This window comes from Scleropages formosus, chromosome 11, assembly GCF_900964775.1.
Source record: "Scleropages formosus chromosome 11, fSclFor1.1, whole genome shotgun sequence".
NCBI lineage: Eukaryota > Metazoa > Chordata > Actinopteri > Osteoglossiformes > Osteoglossidae > Scleropages > Scleropages formosus.
This window is the reverse complement of record NC_041816.1, coordinates 20,114,941-20,136,804: the sequence shown is the minus strand read 5'-3', so window position 1 is coordinate 20,136,804 and position 21,864 is coordinate 20,114,941. Positions and strand designations below refer to the sequence as shown.

The following is a 21,864-nucleotide window of genomic DNA, read 5'->3' as shown; positions in this document are numbered from 1 at the left end:
TTAAATAAAAGGAACTCAAGAAATTCATATACTGAAACCTAGTTCTAAATAAGTTTAAAATATTTTGTGGTGGCTGATGGTGTAGTAAATAAGGCCTGCAGGCTTTAAAAAGAATAATAATGTAAAATGAGTGGAAGTTCAGTGGCACAGAATTAATGAATGGATATTTTAGCCCCCAAAACATTTAAATATCTTTATATTACAACATAAGAATCAGCCACGTGCAACAGTTGAGCTAGATGTTTACTTCTTACCAACACTCCTGAATCTTTCTTTTAATCTTTTTAAATGTTTTACTATCACATGATACATTCCTATGTACTTCATTACTTGAAATTTGTTTGCAAAAGGAAAAAGTCAGATTAATTTGAAAAAAAAACTGAAATGTACTGCATGTACAAACACAGACACTGAGGGCTCCAACTCCAGCTCCAAATGAAAGAGCATAGGGGGCTCATCAGATGTATTAATGCAGAATTTTTCCAAAAGTTCTGTCAAATGAATGGAAGAAGTGTGGATGACTAAAGAATCCTGTACTTGTCTGCTGAGGACAAGAGATATAATGTAGTTGTTAACAAGGTAGCCTTGTAATCAGAAGGTCCCAGGTTTGAATCTCCACCTCCTGTATAATACCCTTGAACAATGCAAGTATCTTGTACTGTTCCAGTAACAATGACCCTGATGTATAAAAGTGTAAATGGTTGTAAGCAATTACAACTGTAAATTCTCCTGGGCAAAGGTAATAGCTTTCAATGTATATTATCTGTCTCTTTACCTTGACCCATCACTACTAGTGATTATATGAGATGCAGCATTATTCCTGTTTCTCATTGTGTGCATTGGGGAACACTTCATCGAGCTCTTCTGGATACTCCAAACCACATTTCGAAGGAGGACACCAAGAATGAAAGAAATTCCAGACCTTGATTTCATAGCGCTCATCCCACATGAAAAGCGTCTTCTTGTGAATTTTGTTATTACAGAGCCTGTAAGGAGACGATAAGAATTAACCAAATAAACGTGTTGAATTCCAGGTTTATGTCCCTAGTCTCAGCTAGAAGCCACAATTATATACAATTAGTACAGGAACATTTTAGGCTATTAATCAGTGATCCCAAAATTTTTTTATACAGCTACTTGTGTGGTGAACACCAGTGCATATGGTGAAGGAAACAAACTAACTGTACTTAAGAAGCACACTTCTGCAGCTATGTCTCTTTCTTCTAATATAATGCACAAATTGCATTTTCTATGAGATGTACATCACTTTGGAGAAAAGTGTTTGCTAAATGAATAAATGTAAATTTGTAAAACGTGGGGTCACAAACAGATTTTATGTGAATTTATCAAATTTGGCATAGTGGGATTTCATTGGGTTGTAGCAGTCATGTTCAGTCATGTAGGTAGGTAAATGGTTTTCTATTTGTGCACAGATCCCTGTAAATAATAATTTCATGAAAGCTCCTTTGTGTACAAGTCTGTGAACAACTAACATTTCACAGAATCCCAAGATGATTGTGGTGGCAGCCATATTGCTTCTACATGCTTCGCATAAAGGCTCAACACCTTTTTTTCCTGTGAAGATCTCGTTGTTCATTATAGTCTGTGCCTTCAAGTTATAGGAATGAGAATTATTTATTTTTTCCCTTTATTAACTGCAAGTTTAATGCAACAGTAGCCATGTGAAGTTCAGCTGTATTGCTTGCAAACTTCTTCATTCTCGTAGCGTTTGGAAGATAGTGGGAGACTAATTCCACTTACCGAACAGTCTGGACAACGGTGCTGTTGGACACAACGTGGTGAATTTTCAATGCCCCTCTGTCAGTTATTCTGTTGTCACTTAGACTGAAATACATTAAAGCGAATGCATTAAATGCATATAATGCCTAAAATGGAATACTGATCGCCCAGTCTCCTGCAGTTGCTCTGCTTTTACTTACTCCAGTGTTTGCACTTTATGTAGGTGTGCATGCAGCAGGTGAATGCAGTCATCAGTGAGACTGCAGTGGCTCAGATTCAGCTCTGACAAGCCTTCCGATGCCTTCAGAACCCAGGCTAATTGTCTGCAGGCCTTAAGACCCAGCTGCTTATGGCTGAGGTCCACCCTCTTGCCAATGGCTCTTGAGAGAGCTTCCGCTTGCCTTTTAGAGTCCCCGTCATCTCCTGCTGCCATCAGGGTGAAGAAACGGTGAAGGATATCCTTGCTTGGACTGTAGGGGAGAACCAGGTGCATGCTCAGCTTTTCATGTCACTGTTTGTCTACTCACAGTGACAAGTGACTTAAGAGAAATTTACTATTCCCCAACTTACAAAAAGTGTAACTATAAACAGGCCTACTATTTTTCGGACTCTGTCTGATTTTATGCATTTTCACCATGAAGAAGCTTTACAGGAATTCCACTGAACATACATCTACACCAACAAGCGACCATTTTATGCATGACTAAAGCGTTAATGCTAGTCAGTGGACAGCAAGTTTTCTCACAAACAATGTAAAGATAGGTGACTTATTATACCAAGCTTGCAGACACTTATGGTTATGTATTTTCTCTTACAGAGAAAAAAGTAGACTATTTAGCCACTAAAATATGTATACATTGAGTGCCACAATAAAATAAACACAGCATATGCAACTCAAGTGTAATATCAACGTTCATAAATAAACCAAGGCAAACGTGGACTGTTTACTGAATGTCAGTACAAATAGATTATGACACACTGCTCACCATAACTGGACATTCGGCAGGACCGGAAAGAGCTCCATGAGCCCTGCGTCTTGGATCTCACAGTGCTGAATGCACAGTCTTGCACTGCAGTTAGCTAGCTGGATGATGTTAGAGATTGCCCTGCAGTCATCCGTGCTGAGGTGAAGAGGCAGGATCTGTTGTTCTTTCCTTGAAGGGCCCCTTTCAGATGAATGTGACAGATCCAGCTCATACTGCAGGGCCCGGAGCAGCTGCGGTGCCACTATGTTCTGCTGCTCCTCTGTGGACAGGCTGGCATGGAGTAACTGGAGCAGCAGTCTACTGTCCACCCTGTTACAGAAGCACACATACCATGAGCTTTCACATGTTACATGCGAAAACGGACACAGACAGAAAACAGGATACAAAAGCAATGACCTGGCTCTCCATCTCTCTGATACATGCCTACGTGACATGGATGACAACAAAACTGCAAACATAGAGAACCAAGCAGAGAGAGTGATCATAACAACAGCAGCAACAACACAGAGAAAAAACACACACACACACACACACACACACACACACACACACTTTCAGAACCGCTTGTCCCATACGGGGTCGCGGGGAACCGGAGCCAACCCGGTAACACGGCGTAAGGCCGGAGGGGGAAGGGGACACACCCAGGATGGGACGCCAGTCCGTCGCAAGGCACCCCAAGCGGGACTCAAACCCCAGACCCACTGGAGAGCAGGACTGAGGTCCAACCCACTGCGCCACCGCACCCCCCTACACAGAGAACAGTGGACAAAAAACAAACTGAAATGAAGAACAAAGTAATTCAGGATGATAGAAACATAATAGATAATTATACTTCTGAGTACAAGATTTAGTGCCAGTAACAGCCTCACATTTTCAGAAATGATTCCCTGTTTATGATTTTAAAATCGTCCTAGTAATCGGTACTTCATCTCTTCTAATGACTTAAGGAACATCCACAGACGTATAATTACAACATAAATAAAATGGCTCACCTCAAACGTGTGACCGTGGGGAGCAGTGTCAGTATGCTAGGTAAGTTTTCCTCTGCTATGGAAACCCACTGCAAACTGAGTGAGATTTTGTCCGTATGATGGAGGAAAAACTGCAGAGCGGCACAGTCGCTGCTCTGAAGCACACATCCATCAAGGTTTATGCAGTTATCTGTTGCTGTGAGTAACCTGGTCACTGAGTCATGGGAAGTGCTCTCAAAAACCTCCCTGATGAATGCCAGCAGCAAGGTGGCCTCCAACCTGCAGGCAGCAGGAAAAGCAATCAGTGTATAGAGTCACGTAAAAAGTCTGACTGCAGTCAGTTTATAATGTGAACTGGGATTAGTTCTACATCTCTGACACTAATTCTCTGCTGGTGCCAGGCAACAATGGTAATAAATGTACTCTTGCAACATTAGGTTTAAGAAGGAAGTGTATTTATATTCAGCAGTTTTTAACAAGACCGCATGCTTGTATCCATCTTGGTCAGACAATATGTCTCCATTTGGAGCCCAGGCTAAAGCAATTTCACACTCATTTACTAATTCCCACGGTGTCCTCTAACTTACAAAACCTTGAAGTATGGAAGATCCATCTAACATTTCACACCTATTGTTCCCTACTCTGACTTACATACTTTGAACTAGTCAATATATCCCTAAAAAAGGAAGGTGCCGCACCTTGTTATTACTCAGTTTCTTTGACACTTGCCAACAATAAATATAACAATTGGGGGGGTCCCTGACCATTCAATTCTCTATGCTTCACTGTAATTTGTCTTCAGTCACAGGGGTGTCTGTCAGACTGTCTCAGACTAGGCTGATCCCTACATATCAGTATCCCTCTTAAACCACTCTTTCTAAACTCTATCTTTTGAAATGTGATTATCTGCTAATACAATGAAATGCAGTGTTGTGTCAACAGGTAAGTAAAAATCACACAACTGGATCAACCACAAGCAATGCTGCAGGAAAACATGGAAATGTTTTTCAGCATATACTTTCCTCCGTACCAACCTTTTGAACCGAACCTTTTCCAATAAAGGAAGAAGATCCTTGATGTTTTCTTCCTTGAACCAGATATTACAGAGATCAAGACTGACTTGTTTTGTCGCATGCTTCAGTAGATAAAAAATCACCTCCCAGTCTGCCATGGCAGTTAGGTCTCCACCAATCTTTTCAAGGAATGACAGAGTCAGTTTTTCTTCCTGGGCTTGGTACACCACAAAAGCCAGCTGCTGCAGACTCTTTTTACCCAGTCTGAAAGCCAGAAATGGATAGATGTACAGTATATATTTGAGTGATCTACTCTTTCATCTGTTTAAAGTGCTGTGTGCATTCTGCAAGATGTCCAAACTCACCTTATTTCCAATGGTGCTGGGTGACCTAGCAGAGGACTGAGTGAATGACCATCAATGCAGCAACATTTGAGGTCAAGTGACTGAACTCTCCAATACGTCAAAAGTTTGAGGAGGTTTGACAGAAACTCGGACCACATCTCATTTTGAGGAGGAGTTGTGGACATGGTCACTGACAGCTCGTCAATTTCCATATGGATTCCCATCAGTATTTCATTTCTGGCCATAGTGACTGTGATATTTTCATTCATTCTGTTAAGGTAAAGATAATTCCAACTGTCAACATCCAGATGTAGGAAAGCTATATATATATATGACACACACACACAATTTTAAATACAGCATCTCTTAAGCAATTTAACATTTCGCGTTGTTTAAACCCTGGTGTATGCAAAACACTTTTGAAGAAAATCTCTTGAATAATTTAGTAGATGTATAAAAATTTTGCCTGAGGTGCCGGAGATGAGTTGTGTGTTTTAAGAGAAAGTGGACGCCTTGCACTGATACATCTTCAAGTATGAGCGTGAGCTTCACTGTGGAGGACGAGACACCAAGAACTCTTCCCACAGAACTCCAGTCCTCCTCGCTCAGCCGTCCTCCCAGAGTGATGCTGAAATCCATGGCCTCAAGGAGGAGTGATGCAATTGTCTCCTCCTCTTGTGTATTCATGGGAAGAACCTTGCACATTGCCTGGAAAAAAATCCCATCACAGCTGGAAAAAAGAAAAAACAAATAGAAGATCAGCTGAGTTGTAAAAAAAAGCAGGAAGACATTCATTAATACTCAGTTACATAAAGTTACATAAAGTAAACTCCTTTCTAACTAAGTTTTAGCAGTGCTGGATAAATGTTCTGCTCTGAAATTACTGATCATACTATAAATGAATCTGTTCAGAAACAGAGTCAAATTAGCATAGGTCCATTCCGTTAAGAACTTTATTTTATAACAGAACAGAACAAGAACAGTTAAATAGTAAACATCCTGCTGCAGTGTTACATGAAAAACTGTCTGGATTAAATACTGTACTGGATTAGATACTGTAAATACTGTACCTCAGCTTTGAAATATATGGAAGACACTGAAGGAAAAGTCTACATTCATTGTCATCATATGGCAAGCCTTTCACCTCTACAGGTTTTTTCCCTGTTAGAAACTTCAGCACTTCAAGGAAAATGGACATGCGATGTTTGGACAGATCTAGAATCCAAACCTCTGCAGAAGTCTGAAACAGAAACTTTAGTGCAGGAAGGACACTGTCCAGTCTCTCCCCTGCATAGTCTTTAATGAGAGCATGAAGGTCTAACAAATAACTCGTGTGGAGAAATCTGCTGTGAGCATTTTTACAGTCATGACAATGGAATTCCCTGAAACCGAGAACAGGCAGCACTGCTTCGATCCCTCGCTCATTCTCTGCAGCTTTAAAGCAAAGCTTCAATAGAAAGAAAGCCACTTCCTTGTCCTTCTCAAAATTCCTTTGGTCCTCATGGAAATAAAGCACCCTGAGATAGGAAAAAACCATAAAAACATCATGATATGTTCAATAGTCAATCAATAGTATGGTTCAGAGTTATTGAGATCTTCTTGAGCTGTCAACCAGTAGTATAGGTATGGGTTATTGACAAGCTTTTCAACTGATATTAAGGTATGAAGACGACTCCTAGTCCAAGTCCTGTTTAGAATCCTTGATCTTAAATTGAACTGCTCCAGTAAAAAAACATAACCACCAATATAAATGTGAAAAAGAGTAAAAATAAAAACAGAAATAAAGTTAGTTATAGCAATATGTCTAATCAAGCTAAATAAATCTAAAGCAGAGAATTTTATGCTCCACTTACTTCAGCTTGGAAATATATGGCAGGCAGAGCAACAAATGTTGCAGTTCACAATCATCATCCTCCCAGCCTGTCAGTATTACTGGTTTTCTCACCGACTGGAGTTTCAGTACTTCTAGGAAGACCGAGGCCTTTCTTTTAGAGAGGTCTATAATCCAGGTGCTTGGAGCACACTGGAAAAGTGATTGCAGTGCTGGCAAACATCTTCTACCAGTTTGAGCCTCCATGTCTTTGGCATGTACATACAGATCAAGGAGAAAATTGCACTGGTCGGTTTGACTGTTGTCATCATGCATGTACCAAAAAGGAAAGCTGACGAAACTTAAGGCGGATGAGAGGTAGTTCAAAGCCTTTCCTCCTGTCTGTATGTCATGCTCCTGAGATTGGACACACACATTCATTATGAACATAATGGCACGTTTGTGTTGTCCTGAATCACTACTCAGTCTCGGAAACCTATGAGAAGAGATGAAAAGAAACAGCTCACTCATAAGGATTAGCTAAAAAAAAATCCACTAAGTTATTGACTAAAAAAGCCTGTTCTTGAATGTGGACTGTTCCTAGAAAGCATAATTTTCACAGACTGCAGTGAGACAAGAGAGAATGCTGGGAAACACAGGATGCCCAGCACTCTGGATAGCAGACAAATCTATTAGGGCAAACTCAATACAAGGAATATATACACACACACACACACACACACACGTTTTCAGAACCGCTTGTCCCATACGGGGTCGCGGGGAACCGGAGCCTAACCCGGCAACACAGGGCGTAAGGCCGGAGGGGGAGGGGACACACCCAGGATGGGACGCCAGTCCGCCGCAAGGCACCCCAAGCAGGACTCGAACCCCAGACCCACCAGAGAGCAGGACCCGGTCCAACCCACTGCGCCACCGCGCCCCCCTATACAAGGAATATATAATCACCAATTCCTGTGAGCCGCATTTCTTGAGACCGAGTGAAAAAAACGTTAGCATCCAGAGGAAACCCATACCCAGCAGTGGGAGAACACAAACTGAGCCAGATACAAGTTCAAACTCACAATGAGACTAATGCTACCTGCTGTGCTACTAGGTTGACCTATTTGATTATCTATTTCTTACATTTTTGAGTTTTTTTGAAATTACAAGAACTCATATATAAAATCAGAACAGACTAATGCCTAACTGGTAAAGTTCTGTCAGTGATAACTTGAAAGAATTTAATGTACCTTTTAGAATGTATTTATCATCATTAAATACTGAACATAATAATTACTGACAATAAAAGAAAAATAACCTTAGCTGTGAAATATAAGGCAGACATTGAATAAAACTTCTAATTTCACTCTCCTCTTCTGACCAGTCTTCCAACTCTATTGGTTTTGCCACAGACTGGAATCTTAGAACCTCCAGGAAAAAGCAGGCTTTTACTTTGGAGAGATTTACTGCCCATATCTCTGGAGCCGACTGATATATGGGTTGTAGTGCAGGTAGAATGACCTGGCCAGTTTGAACCTCGTAGTTCTTTGAGAGAGAATAGAGTTTGAGCAGAAAGTCACACTGCAGCTGTGCGTGTCTCTGATCAAATGGGAAGACGCTGAAACTGCACACAGAGGAGAACGACTGCAAGACATTTCCTCCTGTCTTCATGTCACAGAGCGCTGCCTCAGCACACAGACGGATGAGGGACTTGGCAGAATTCTCTTCTGGAGAAGCAGAAATCCTTAGTCCAGGAGTAATTCTGTAAGAAACCATGGGAGACAAATAACTGATGACAATTACCTGAAAAATTGGGAAATCCAGGATGATAGTAAAACTTTGCTACCTACAAAAAACCTCTGAGGTTCTTTGGTGTTAAGGAGAGAGTTTTTATTGGGGTAATATTAAGAATTTGCCATTTTCCTTTAGACCTACCTCAGTTGTGAGATGTAGGGCAGACACATGAGAAGACATTTCATCTCACTGTCTTCAGCTGGCCAACCCAGGAGCTCCAACTTCCTCTTGCCACTTTGCAAGCGCAGCACTTCGAGGAGGAGAGACACCATTGTCTTAGAGAGGTCTACAATCCACACAGCAGGAAATAATTCATAAACTGGCTTCAGCACAGACAGAACCCGTTTGCCAGTTTCGGCTTCGTAGCCTTTAGCGTGTGAGTACAAGTCCAGCAGAAAGTCACTGTGTCCCGAAAGGTCTAAAACTTGGGGAATTCTCCATGCATCACCGTGCTCTACTTGAGCACACAGGTTAATGAGAAACATCAAGGCTTCTTCTTTTTCATCACATACATCATCATAGCATGGCCATGGAGAGAACCTAAAAAAAGAAGACATTTTAAAACAAGGACTTGGTTTTTGAACTGTAAATTTCACATGTCCCATAACAGAAACACTGACAGTTTAGAACAAATTCATAGTAATATAGCCAGCAGTACTCAGCTATTTATTCATTAATATAATTTTCCATGTATGAAAGTTATTGAAATATATGTAAAAAGGCATTAAAACATAAGAAAACATTTCTATATATAATATTTTGTAAGCCTGATATCCAGCAACTTCTTAATTTATATATGCAGAGTAGTAAATATTTGCATAGTATACCAAAATAATTTGAGTTTGAAAGGTATCCAAAAATTCATCTGAAAGGTCAAAGGGGAATTAAATGCAACATGAGTCTAAGACTGTAAAAACACATAATGAAACTCAATTTAACCTCGGCACCTGATCATATCTCTTTACCCTTAGGGGAAGGTTCTGCAGCAGTCAAAATGCACCCAGAGATATTTGCATGACAGTTGCCTTCACCATTTTTCCCTTTAGGTTTTCTAGAACTTGTGGAAGAAAGGACTACACAGGAATTTACATCTGCCTTTGATTGGGAGCTGATCCTGGACTGACCACTAAGCAATTGAAAAAACTACAACCATTCTCTTAGGTCCAAACTTTCCTTCACATTCCTGCCCTTCATGCCTGATAGGTATGTTCATACAGTACACAACTGATATTTATTTCTCAATGGTAAGAATGTAAAAACAGTCAAAATGTGTTTTTGTAGACATTTAAAAGTTTTCATTGCCTCACATTGTTTATAATGAGGAAAATGAAGAAAATCAATTGAACAGCAATACCAATCACAAGTGGGATTGTCTGTGTTATATATTTTATAATACCAATGACAAAATGAATCTGGATTCTGCAATTAGAGTCAAAGCCTTCATGTTACAACAAACCTTTTCATGCTGCCCTTTATGGTCAGAACATAAACATATTGGCAACATAAGGAGATGATCTGTGGCAAACTTACCTTAGCTGTGACATGTAAGGTAGATACTGAAGAAAATTCTTCATTTCCAAATTTGAGCATCCCTCAATCTCTAATGTCTTCTTCTCTGTTTGGAGCTTCAGTAATTCAAGACAGAGGGATACCTTCCCTTTGGAAAAGTCTAACTTCCACACAGAAGGAGTTGTTTGGAAGACTGGATACATTGAGGGAATTACAGATGTGCCTGTTTGAGATTCGTACACCTTGGCATGAGAGTACAGATCCGTCAGAAAATCCAGCTTTGTTGCTCTTACAAGAGATGTGTCAAGAAAAGGAAAACTGCTGGAACTGCAAACATACGACAGCTGCCTCACAGCCTTCTCTCCAGCTAGGATATCAAACTTCTCCGCTTGAATGAACAGATTCAGTAAGAAACATTGAAGGTTTTCCCCCCATTCCTTATTGTTCTGTTCATCGTAATACCTTTGACCAAAGCTTAAAAAAATGAAAGCAACAGAATTACGATACTTCAATATTGCCTATTGTGTACTGTCAAGATATTACAGCTGTTACTATCATATGACTCCCTTATTTCCATATTACAGTAACAATTACCATATCCTATGCAGACAACTCCTATATATAACTAATTTTTACTGGACAACTGTATTGAACAAATTCACATTTATTAGCAGTTGCTTTTTTTTTTTTTCCCTTTTTTAATCATCTCAACAGGTATCAAACAAACAATACATTCAAAACTCACATGATTATTGCTGTCTTGCACAACATTTTCTCAATACTCATATTTTGGTTGATTTCACAGAACATATTAACCCCATCACTTAGGAATGAGGGTATACAGTTTTTTTTTTTTTTTAAAAAAAAAAAAAAAACAGCTTTAATGTCCATTAACAAGTAGAGGATAAGAGCCTCTTACACAACTGATGTGGTACAGGTAAATGTAATTTAACATCAAATGTAGCACCTTTACCACAGATGCACATATTTGACTATACTATACAAGCATTACAACTATCAAAACCTGATCAGCTGTGAAACATAGATGAAGACCCAAGCTGAGGTGCTGTAAATGACGTGTTATTTTCTTAAAAGACAACGTATTAGTCTTTTAAAGCATCTGAAATTTAAGCCATACTTTCTGTTGGTAAAAGGCAAAAGAAATACACTTAGTTCTAAGACAGTATTTCTTCTATAATAAATACGTGAAAAATAAATATTCAACATATAATGGTAACCGACTCACGTATATCACTGTAAACCCCAGAATTTCCAAGGCAGAGGCCACACTCACCTCAGGTGGGAGATATGAGGCAAGCACTGAAGGAGAATCCTGAGGTACGTCTCGTCATCTGACCAACCTCTGACCTCCACCGGCTTTCTCACAACCTGAAACTTCAAGACTTCTGGAAAATGGGTGCATTTTCCCTTGGAGAAGTCCAGCACCCACATGTCAGGAGCAGACTGGTACACCTGCTGCAGCGCCAACAGCACACTCCCATCAGCAAATGCTTCGCAGTTTTTCATTTTTAAATACAAATCAAGAAGGAAATTGGACTGTGCATGCTTGTAGAAACTGTGAGTCAGAGGGAAACTGCTGTAGCAGCACACCGACTGCAGTAGTAGCAGCAAGTTCTCTCCTGCGCAGTCTTTGTGTTTGACCGCGCACACACACATATCCTGTAGGAAGGACATGAGCCGTTGTTTTCGCTCCTCAGAGAAATGTTCAGCCAAATGTGATCCGGGTTGATGAAGTCGGCAGTCCTGCTGCATCTCCACTGCATCATATAAGGAGAAACTAAAAGAGAAGAAGCAATTTAATCAAAAAATAAACTTGATTCTTTGCTTTTTAATCACGCAAATATATAAACAGATCTAAAGATTGAAAATGAGTATTTATAAGAATACAATTGCACTTTACTGTGGCTTGATATCATTCACCATTATTAATGCTACATCAAGAAAGGAGAATGAAAAATGTCCAATTATTATTCCAAATAAATTTTTAAAACAGAACTCTAAACAAACATTTACTGTTAGAAGGACAGAATTGTGCTATATGTTCAAAAAGGATACACTAATACAACACATACCTCTGAACACACACACACACACACACACACACACACACACACACACTGACTGAAACCACTTGTCCCAAGTGGGGTGGCAGTGAACTGGAGCCTAACCTGGGAACACAGGGTGCACAGCTGCCGGGGGAGGGGACACACCCAGGACAGGACACCAGTCCATCACAAGGCACCCCAAGGGACTCGAACCCCAGACCGAGCAAAGAGAAGGCACAGGCCAAACCCGCTGTGCCACCACACCCCTCTACCTCTAAATAATTCTTGTTAATTCTTCTTCTTAATTCTACTCAGTATATAATACAGGGATAAAGAGCTGACAGAATATTTAAAAAACACTGGAAAAAAACTACAGAAAAAGGGAAAAGTTATTTTTGTTGGTGAAATGTCAAACCCAGATTGCAGGTGTTGGCAGACAGGTGTTAGCACTTCCTGTACAAGCACTAGCATAAACAGGATCTCCTACAACTCAAGCATCCCATTTATACATGACAAATATCCAGTTTGGAAGCTGACACAAGAATCGTGCAATTTCCTTTGGGATGAACAAAGTTCTCATCCATCTATCCATCTACCTTAGCTGTGAGATGTACGGCAAACATTGTAGAAAACACAGCACCTCCTCCTCTTGATTTGGCCATCCCCATAGCTCTACGGGTTTCTTCTCCGTCTGAAGTTTCAAAACACTGAGGAAGAGGAAGACGCGCGAGGTCTGCGGTAGTTTTCTGCAGGACTTTACACTTGGAAAGAGGTCAACGACCAATGTTTCTCGAGTGGACTGGAACACTGGCAACAGCGCTGGAAGAATTTGCCTGCCAGTTTGAGCCTCATATTCCAGCATATGTAAGTAAAGGTGCAGGAGCATTTCACACTCATCCTTTCCTCTTTCCATGGCTCTGATGTTCAGGATCTGCAGCCAGCATAACTGTGGCACCATGCTAACCAATCTTTCTCCAGTTTGTGTCTCCTGGTCTGCGGCCAGCAGATGCAGATTAATTAGAGTCCTAACAATCTTCGCAAATGTTCCTGGGTCCACAATTCTTGTGTTAATATCAAATATTCTGTAAGAAAAATAAGTACTTGATTTATTTGGCAAGATTTTTAATTCCAGATACTGCACTATAATGTGGCATGTCCCCTAAGAATTACTTTATTTTACACACCAGAAAAAACACACTTGCTATTCTTGCTGAATTTTTCTTTACTTTGTAACATTTAGAAATATTTATATTCTACACATGGACACATATTTACAAGTGAAACTATGGTCCATAGCTGGGTAAGTAAGTGATTTTAAACATGCTCACTTCAGGTGTGAAATGTAAGGTAGACACCGAACAATATTCCTTTGCTCATCCTGACTTTCTGACCAGTCAAGTAATTGCACACTTGGCTTCTGTTTGTGCAATTTCAGGATTTCAAGAAAGAGGGAACTTGACCTCCTGGAGAGGTCAATTTCCCAGAACGCAGGAGCTGTGTGGAAAATGGGCTGTAAAGCAGAGGACACATCCCTGCCTGTTTGAGCCTCAAGCTCCTTCGCGCAGAAGTACAAATCCACCAAAAATTCACACTGATTCATAGGACAGACCAAGTGAGTAAAAGGAAAACTGCTAAAACTGCAGGCTGACGACAGCAGAGCAACGGGGTCTCCTCCAGTCCCATCATCACTCTCCACAGTCTGCTGAGCTTGAAGGTATAGATCCAGCATGAACTTCACTGCACCACGCCTCTCCTCCTCTGTCTTAAAACCAACTTCAGAGAAGCTGAAAAATAGAATGCCTCATAGGTCAATGACATGCAGCAGCTACTTCAACATAGCATGCCCATATGACACAATCCTGAGGTATTATGGACACTTTCATTTCTTTGAAGTCAATTCTCACAAACGATGTTGGGGGGGGGGGGGGGGGACAAAAACGAAAAACTGCTTTTGTTTCAGGTGCTTTTAGAATGGCAATTTCACTATACAGAAGCAGTTTCATGAAAGCTGAAGGTTTTCCTGGCACACTAATTATCAAATAATAATCAATCTGATAGTTTTCATTAATACACAGTGGATTAAACTATTTATCCTAATGGGGTCACATCAGATTTCCGTGTTATGCTGTTATCATAGTTATTAACTGGAAAATGTCTTTGTAGAAAGTTTAAAATGCATAATGTAAAATGTAAATTTAAGTACTTTGTGTAATAGGTCGAAAAATATCTTTGGCTTGGCAAAACTATTTCTCAGACCTGGACCCTAGAGTGTTAATGGATTTACCTTATCTGTGAGATATATGGCAGGCACTGAAGAAAAAGGCTTTGTTCTGTCTCATCGTACGTCCATCCCTTCAGCTTTACTGGTTTTCTACACAAAGTGAGCTTCAGCACTTCGAGCAAGAGGGCAGCTTCTCTTTTAGACAGGTCTACATTCCACACTTCTGAAACTGTTTCGAAAATAGGCTGTAATGCTGGGAGGACATCTGTGAAAACTTGAAGCCCATGGCCTTTAAGTTGTGAATACAGATCCAGCAGGAAGTCACATTTTCGATCAGCATTGGCACAATGTTCTCCAAAAGGAAAAGTACTATAATTGCAAACTGATGTCAGCAAGTTAAGGGCATTGTCTCCTTCAGTGGTTTTGTACTGTGTTGCCTGAATAAACAAACTGACCAGAAACTTTATGCAATTTTGCTGCCAGTCGTTTCCTGCATCCTTCCATGGGAAACTGAAAAAAGGACATGTTAAAAAAAATCTATTAATATGACAGTTTCTTGAAATGCTACAATATTCACGCTAAACTGTTTACATGACAGATTCAACCCTTACTATACACCCATCCCTTGCGTAACTGGGGATTCTGCACAATGAAAAACCACTACAATGAGATGTGTAAATATGAGTACAATGACGATATTGTCCCTCCTTCCTTTCTGTTTCCACAGCCATGCATACCACAATGATATAAACCGGCAGACTTAACAACGTGAATACAGTTGCATTAGAGAAAAAAAAGCCTTAATCTTGTCATCAATGAAGATCATCTAGCATGAAACATTTGTAACGTTACCCCATGCCTTTAAAAACATAGCCTGTTTTCTTAGGAACTTTTCTTCTATAAATGTTAAACATTCATGAGCCACACTAGGAGCGGGCACGGTGGTGCAGTGGGTTTGACTGGGTCCTGCTCTCCAGTGGGTCTGGGGTTCAAGTCCTGCTTGGGGTGCCTTGTGATGGACTGGTGTCCTGTCCTGGGTGTGTCCCCTCCCCCTCCAGCCTTATGGCCTCTGTTACTGGGTTAGGCTCTGGTTCCTTGTGACCCCATATGGGAAAAAGAGTTTCGGATGATGTGTGTGAGCCACATTATCAATGTCTCCCATCCATGGTGTGTACACACACACACACACACACACACACACAGTCTGAAGCTACTTGTCCTGAGCAGGGTTGTGGTGAGCCAGAGCCTAACCTGGCAACACAGGGCATAAGGCTGGAAGGGGAGGGGGATGCACCCAGGACAGAATGCCAGTCTGTTGCAAAGCACCTCCAGCGGGACTTTAACACCACACCCACCAGAGAGCAGGCACAGGCCAAACCTGCTGTGTCACTGAACCCCCCTTATGGTATACACTGCCAATGCTTACTATGTGCTTGCGGGAAAAAACTCCCTACCACAGGGACCCTGCATTTGACAAGAGGTTATTGATAATGAAGGAATGAAAATACAGTATTAAAAACTATTAAAGTAATTTTTTCTTTCAAAAATGATAAAGTATGTTGGTGTTATTAAAAAAATTACCCTGTACTTTGTTTTTCAATTAACTTTAAGTGACATTTTTACATTTACATGACTTCATTTAGCAGACGCTTTTCTCCAAAGCAACTTCAAGTGAACACCATGTAGTGTGATCAGCCCACACCTTATTCATCCAAGGTGACTTACACTGCATCACTCATCTACACACCAGTGAAACACACTTCCTGTCTGTCAGTCACACACTATGAGTAATTTAGTTACCAATCCACCTAAACAGTATATCACTGGACTGAGAGAGGAAACCCATGCAGACACAGGGAGGACACTCAAACTCCACACGGACTGAGTGGGGATCAAACCTGCATCTTCTCACACCATCCAGGCACTACAAGACAGCAGTGCTACTCATTGCCACCCAAACACTATAAACTCCGAAGCGTTTTGGATACACAGCTTTCGATCTGGAGCCAGACATGCTACTGTTGCGCCATGAAGTCTCACACCTCCAGGAACCTTTTTTAAATCCCGTAAGAAACAATGGTAATCTGATCCCTACAGAACAGGAACTTGCCTGATGGGGTCATTTCTCAGATTGAATTAATCAGTTTGGCAAAGGATGGGTGTTTCTTGTGACATTCATTTAAGGTTTAAAGAAAAAATTACTTCACAATTATTGTCGCAGCTTTAACATGTACTGAAGAATTATTATAGAAAAACAAATTTTAAAATAGTACTGACAGGACAACTATATATCAGTAACAAAAGCAGGAGAGTAATAAAATATTCCAAATTAATCAAAGCATTAACCACAAGGTACTGATACCAACTTGGGTTACGGTACATAATGAAAATACCATAATACAATAATCTGAATAACAAAACAGCAGTTAAGAGTTTAGTGTCTTTTTACCGAAATTTTTGTAAGCAATTTCTGATTGACAACAATCGACTTTCCTCAGGTACACGTACCTCAGGGTAGAAATGTAGGGTAGACACTGAAGGAAATTCCTCATTTCACTCTCCTCATGAGAGCACCCCAGAAGCGTCACAGGTGTTTTTGCCGACTGGAGTTTCAACACTTCAAGGAAAAGTGATGCTTTCGTCTTGGTGAGGTCTACAACCCAGTCAGCGGAGACTGAGTCGTATACCACCCGCAGCGCTCGCAAAACTCTCCTTCCTGTTACAGTCTCATATTCTTTGGCCTTTGAAAACAGCTTTAGTAGGAAATCACAGTGCTTTTCCTCTTGGATGTTGTGTCCAAAAATGGAATTTCCCCATAAGCTTAATTTAAAAGGAATTTTTTCAAAATTGCACAACAGCAGCATCAGTTGCACACTATTTTTTCCAGTTCGGACATCAGTGATGGCAGCTTGCAGATACAGATCCAGCAGAAAGCTAATAATGGTCTCTGTGCTCTGCTCAGACAAATTACTCGGACCAAGCATTCCAAAGCAGTCTGCGGTAAAACTTTCTACAGAAAAACTGCACGGAAAAGAAAAAAAAAAAATCAGAACTCCAAGGCACCTGTTCAGCAAAGAAAATTTACAGAAAAACGTTACAGAATTCTTGCTGTGAAACCCACAGTTAGACAAAGAATGAAATAACAGGTAATTTGTTTATCAAGAGTGTAAACAAACATATATAGGATATGATTATTAAAATGTGAACCACAGTGAACAGAACTGTACCAGATTGTATGGATATTGGACAGATTGTTAAGAATCATTTCAACGAGAGCGTCAAAAGGCTGTTGTCTGTCTTGAGCAAAGTTTAAATTCAGCTGAATCTTCTCCTCACTGTGCTTCATCACAAATGCTGCAGTCGCCAACATAAGGCTTTCACAGTGGTCCTGAACAGGAAAATGAACTTCTTTTTCACTAAGCGTCAGCAAGCTGGTAGCTTCTCTCTGCTGCCCGTGTTGCAGTGCGGTCTTCCAAAGTGCTCTCGTCAGTGAGGTCCCTCTGGGCAGTATGAGGAACCACAACAAATGCAGAGAAATGGTACATGATCAAACTGACTTGCAAGAAGTCCTACTAATATGTAGATTAAAAATTATTTCTCAGCAACATCCTTCTTTTTCCTACATGTATAGGAATCTACCTCAATATATAACATAGGAAAAATCACTGCAGAATTGAAACAAGTGTCCTACAACTTTCACTACTGTATGTGTGCATGGGAGTGTAGATGTTTAACCGGGAAGTAGTGCACATACCTTAGGTACTGGTTACATACCTGAAAGACTGAACATGTTGTAAACAGCTCAGGATCACATTTAGTCCTGGTTCAGACAATGAACAATTCTCCAAGTTCACTCTCACCTTCTTCTCACGTGACTGCTTAATGATGTATGACACTGCACAGCACAAAAAGGTGTCCAGTGTTGTGCTGCTAAGGTCAAGTTTGTACTTTTGTTCCTTTAAGAAGTGGATGCATGCCTCTGGAGACTGATACCCATACAAGCAAAAACAAGCAAAGAGGTTTCTGAAACCCATTTCACACACATCTCCAGCAACAGAGCAGAGGAGCATATCGATAACTTCTGCACGACACTCATCAGTGAGTACCTTCATCTTGCTCTCTGGAACTATACACTTGACCAGCTTGGTATTTTTACTAGAGATAAGTGCACACAGAGAAGAGATCATGAATTCCATTTGCTTTCCTCTATCAGTCCTCCATTGATGGAGGACCTCATTCACCTTTTCTGGGTTCCCTAATAGCCAAAAGGAAGCCCAGAAAGCTTCCATGCAGTGGTGGCTAGGCATTAATGACAGTAGAGATGAATGTGATTCATCAGAGTCAGCCTGTTGCATGTTGTTGACAGAAGTGAGTCCAGAAGAGCCACAGGGTTTCAGCATTAACCGATTAAAACATTGCTCTGCTAAACGCTGTACCTCTTCTCTGCTTTCTTCAGTGTTCTGGCCAAGATCCAATTTCTGGTCAATCCCTTCTTTTCTTACACTCTGATTTCCCAAGCAGAGATGAAAGATGTGGAGGTACAACTCTGTTATAGTGGTAGGAAGACCACTGAACTTGTTGCCTTGAGATAAAATGCAAGCAGCAAACATGAAGGTATAACGTGGAATTCGGCAGAGATTTAACATCTCCGGGTTATTCAACACGTAGCTTAAATCCAGAGTTTCATTCAGTACTGCTTCAAAGAACTTACTGATGGAGCTCTTACTGAAACCCAAGATTTCAACTCTGTAGTTCTCCTGCCAGTCAGGTACATATCCCAAAAATTTCTTTTCAAAGTGTGGCTGGCAAGTTACTATAACTTTTGCTTCTGGCAAAATGCTTTTTCTCAAAATGTTGCCCATCAGTGATTTTATGTCAACGTTTACAGTACCTGATATGCCAGTACCTGATGTCTTGGAACTAAACATACTTTCAGACACACCATCAAAGATGATGACCACTTTGTTGGAATGCTCCTTAATATCCTGAAAAACTTCATCAGCATCAATCCCAAAATGACAGTTACAGTATTTGCTGAAAAGGAGGGACTTCAAGTTCAACTGCTCTGAAAGGCACAAAGTATCCATGTCGAAGTAGAACATGTAGTCAGTTTCACTGTACTCTTTTTCCAACCACTGGCGAAGAGCCTTCAGTACAAGAGCTGTTTTTCCTATGCCAGATTCTCCTAGTATAAGAACCTTTTTCTCGTACACTTTTAGCAAGTCATCAGGAGACAGGTCTTCATTCTCTGTTGAGGAGGATTTTTGTCGGACCGAGGACTTCTTCGTTATTTTTGACACAAATGGCATATGCACATTTCTTAGATTGGTGTCATCTTTAAGGATTCTCTTGATCTGGATCCACTCATTATTCAGAATTTCTTTTGCTTTTAATCGCAGGGCATTCTGATACATGAGACAACACCTTGAACCTGATATTTGAAGAAGAAATACATTCACTTATTTTCAAAGGCCTGTATTACTACTGCTACATAATTTACACATGCTTCTTTTATGTATTTTCATATACAAAAGAAAATTACATACAGATACATACATATATACACACAACCACACACACTGTATATATACATACACACGACAATATAAAAGACTTGACTTACGAGACCCCGACTTCAGCTGGGGCTTGTATCTGGAGAAGAACAAGTTGACCCACTCATCTAAAGCCTGCTCGGATGTTGAATGTTGCTGAGGGAGGCATGTTCTGTCTGCTGTGAGGCACAGAACTTCCAAAAAGGCATAGGATGCCCCTTCACCTGTCTCAATGATCGTGTCCAGCAGTTTTTTCACCTTCTCTAGCCTCTGAGGACTGGCAGTAATGCTGCTGGCTACATCTTCAGTGAAGACCCGGCGCTCCTGTAGCTCTTCCACAAGGAGTTCAAGGTTGCGAAGTCCCTCCAAAAGGAGTGCCCTGCCGGAATCTATGTACTCTGTAGCAGAAACCGGAGTGCCCTCCATTCCAGAGGCACAGCTCGGCAGCCACACTACAAATTAAGACGAGAGCTGAAAATTAAACCGAGGTCTGTCTGCTAGGACAGCCGAGGGCAGTTTCTGATATTGGTATCTGTAAATACCACATACCTGGTGAATGTTTTGGAAACGTGTTTTGATCCTCTACTCTAAAGAACATACTTAATAGACCCAACACACCAACAGTTTTAAAAAAGAGCTACCACCAATATCAGTCTCAAAACATTCTTTAGAGTGTAGGAACGTAACAGTTCCAGGTAAGCAGCTGGATGTTATTCTCCATCTCCTCCAGGCTGACGAGGAAGCCTTTCACACCCCATGACTTTGTAAAGCCTGCAAATACATCTTGAAAAGACTACATATTAAATAAGGACAGCTGGTGGCATAGTGGTTTGAATCCCACCTCCAGCTATACCTTTGAGCAAGGTACTTACCGTAAAAGTTGCCAAGCGGTATAAATTGGCAAAGAATCGCAGGTAGTTTAACATTATAAGTTGCTTTGGAGAAAAGTGTCAGCTAAATAAATGTATTTAGATACTTTAGTTAAATGACAGATTCTAGACATTCAGTCCTATTTTGTGTGCACGCAAAAACAGTCATATTGGACAGCCTGCCCACTTTGACCATTACATCCATAACTCTGCCATTGAAATACACTTTTATTTATATTTTTTTTAATTTTTATTAACTGAATTGTAAATTGCTCTGGAAAAAGGTTTTTGTTAAATGAAGATGTTTCTTCTTAATCTCTAATGGCAGCATTTAATAGGGATGTAGCCTCACACTTGGCTGAAGTTCAGCAGAATCACATCTTGACCTCCAGGGAAAAGTCCTAAAATTATTCAGTTATGTATTAATTTCAAACTTTTTGTCTAACACTTATCCTCTGGTATTCTTTTTTCCCCCCATGAGCACTTTATTTTTCTTTATCTGTCTTTGAAGTCTTTGTTTGTATTCAGAATATATAATAATAAATAATGATTCACTAGTCTAAACTAGTCTAGTCCCAACAACATGATGAAGAAGAGCTAAAAAGGCATCGGCACTGCTCCTCCCGGAAATTTCACCTTAAAAATAATAAAAATAGCAATTGCTCAAAAATATAAACCCACCGAAATTAATAGTCACGGGGAATCAGGAAACAATCATGTTATCGACGACGCGACCCGAGACTGAACTCCCCTCGTCACGCAATCAAAAATTTGTCTTTCCTGCGTGGCAGTCGAGCAGGTGCTTTTAAATATCGCTGCACATTCCCTGAAGGAGCAAACGGCACCGCAACTGCTTTGTTCGGAAGTTTAATTAAATTATCTCAGCCTCTGAACGTTATAGCAAAGTTTTCTAAGTTTACTTCTGCCTTATTAAGTGGAACACATTTGCTTCGTCTCTTTCCGTAAACAGGCTACAAAAACTCTTAAAG

The 21,864-nt window shown here is 40.5% G+C and overlaps 1 protein-coding gene across 2 annotated transcripts; it reads right to left on the bottom strand.

Annotated features, from left to right (window-relative positions):
* Positions 1 to 72: 72 nt before the first annotated feature.
* LOC108941173 (uncharacterized) lies at positions 73 to 21,837 on the bottom strand. Of its 2 annotated transcripts, none has more exons than XM_018763792.2 (22): positions 20,556 to 21,837; positions 20,078 to 20,458; positions 18,229 to 19,885; positions 17,682 to 17,954; positions 16,963 to 17,475; positions 14,518 to 14,964; positions 13,562 to 14,017; positions 12,830 to 13,315; positions 11,462 to 11,965; positions 10,189 to 10,641; positions 8,800 to 9,198; positions 8,183 to 8,626; positions 6,908 to 7,360; positions 6,125 to 6,571; positions 5,521 to 5,784; positions 5,076 to 5,324; positions 4,732 to 4,974; positions 3,719 to 3,976; positions 2,727 to 3,035; positions 1,941 to 2,210; positions 1,762 to 1,845; positions 73 to 986 (listed from the first exon to the last, which is right to left on the bottom strand). In XM_018763792.2, the coding sequence occupies exons 1-22, from the start codon at positions 20,602 to 20,604 to the stop codon at positions 815 to 817; spliced, it is 8,811 nt and encodes a 2,936-aa protein (XP_018619308.2). In that variant the 5' UTR covers positions 20,605 to 21,837; the 3' UTR covers positions 73 to 814. The 2 variants fall into 2 exon arrangements, with proteins under 2 accessions (XP_018619308.2, XP_018619309.2); XM_018763793.2 differs by having other exon boundaries at positions 21,557 to 21,837.
* Positions 21,838 to 21,864: the final 27 nt, after the last annotated feature.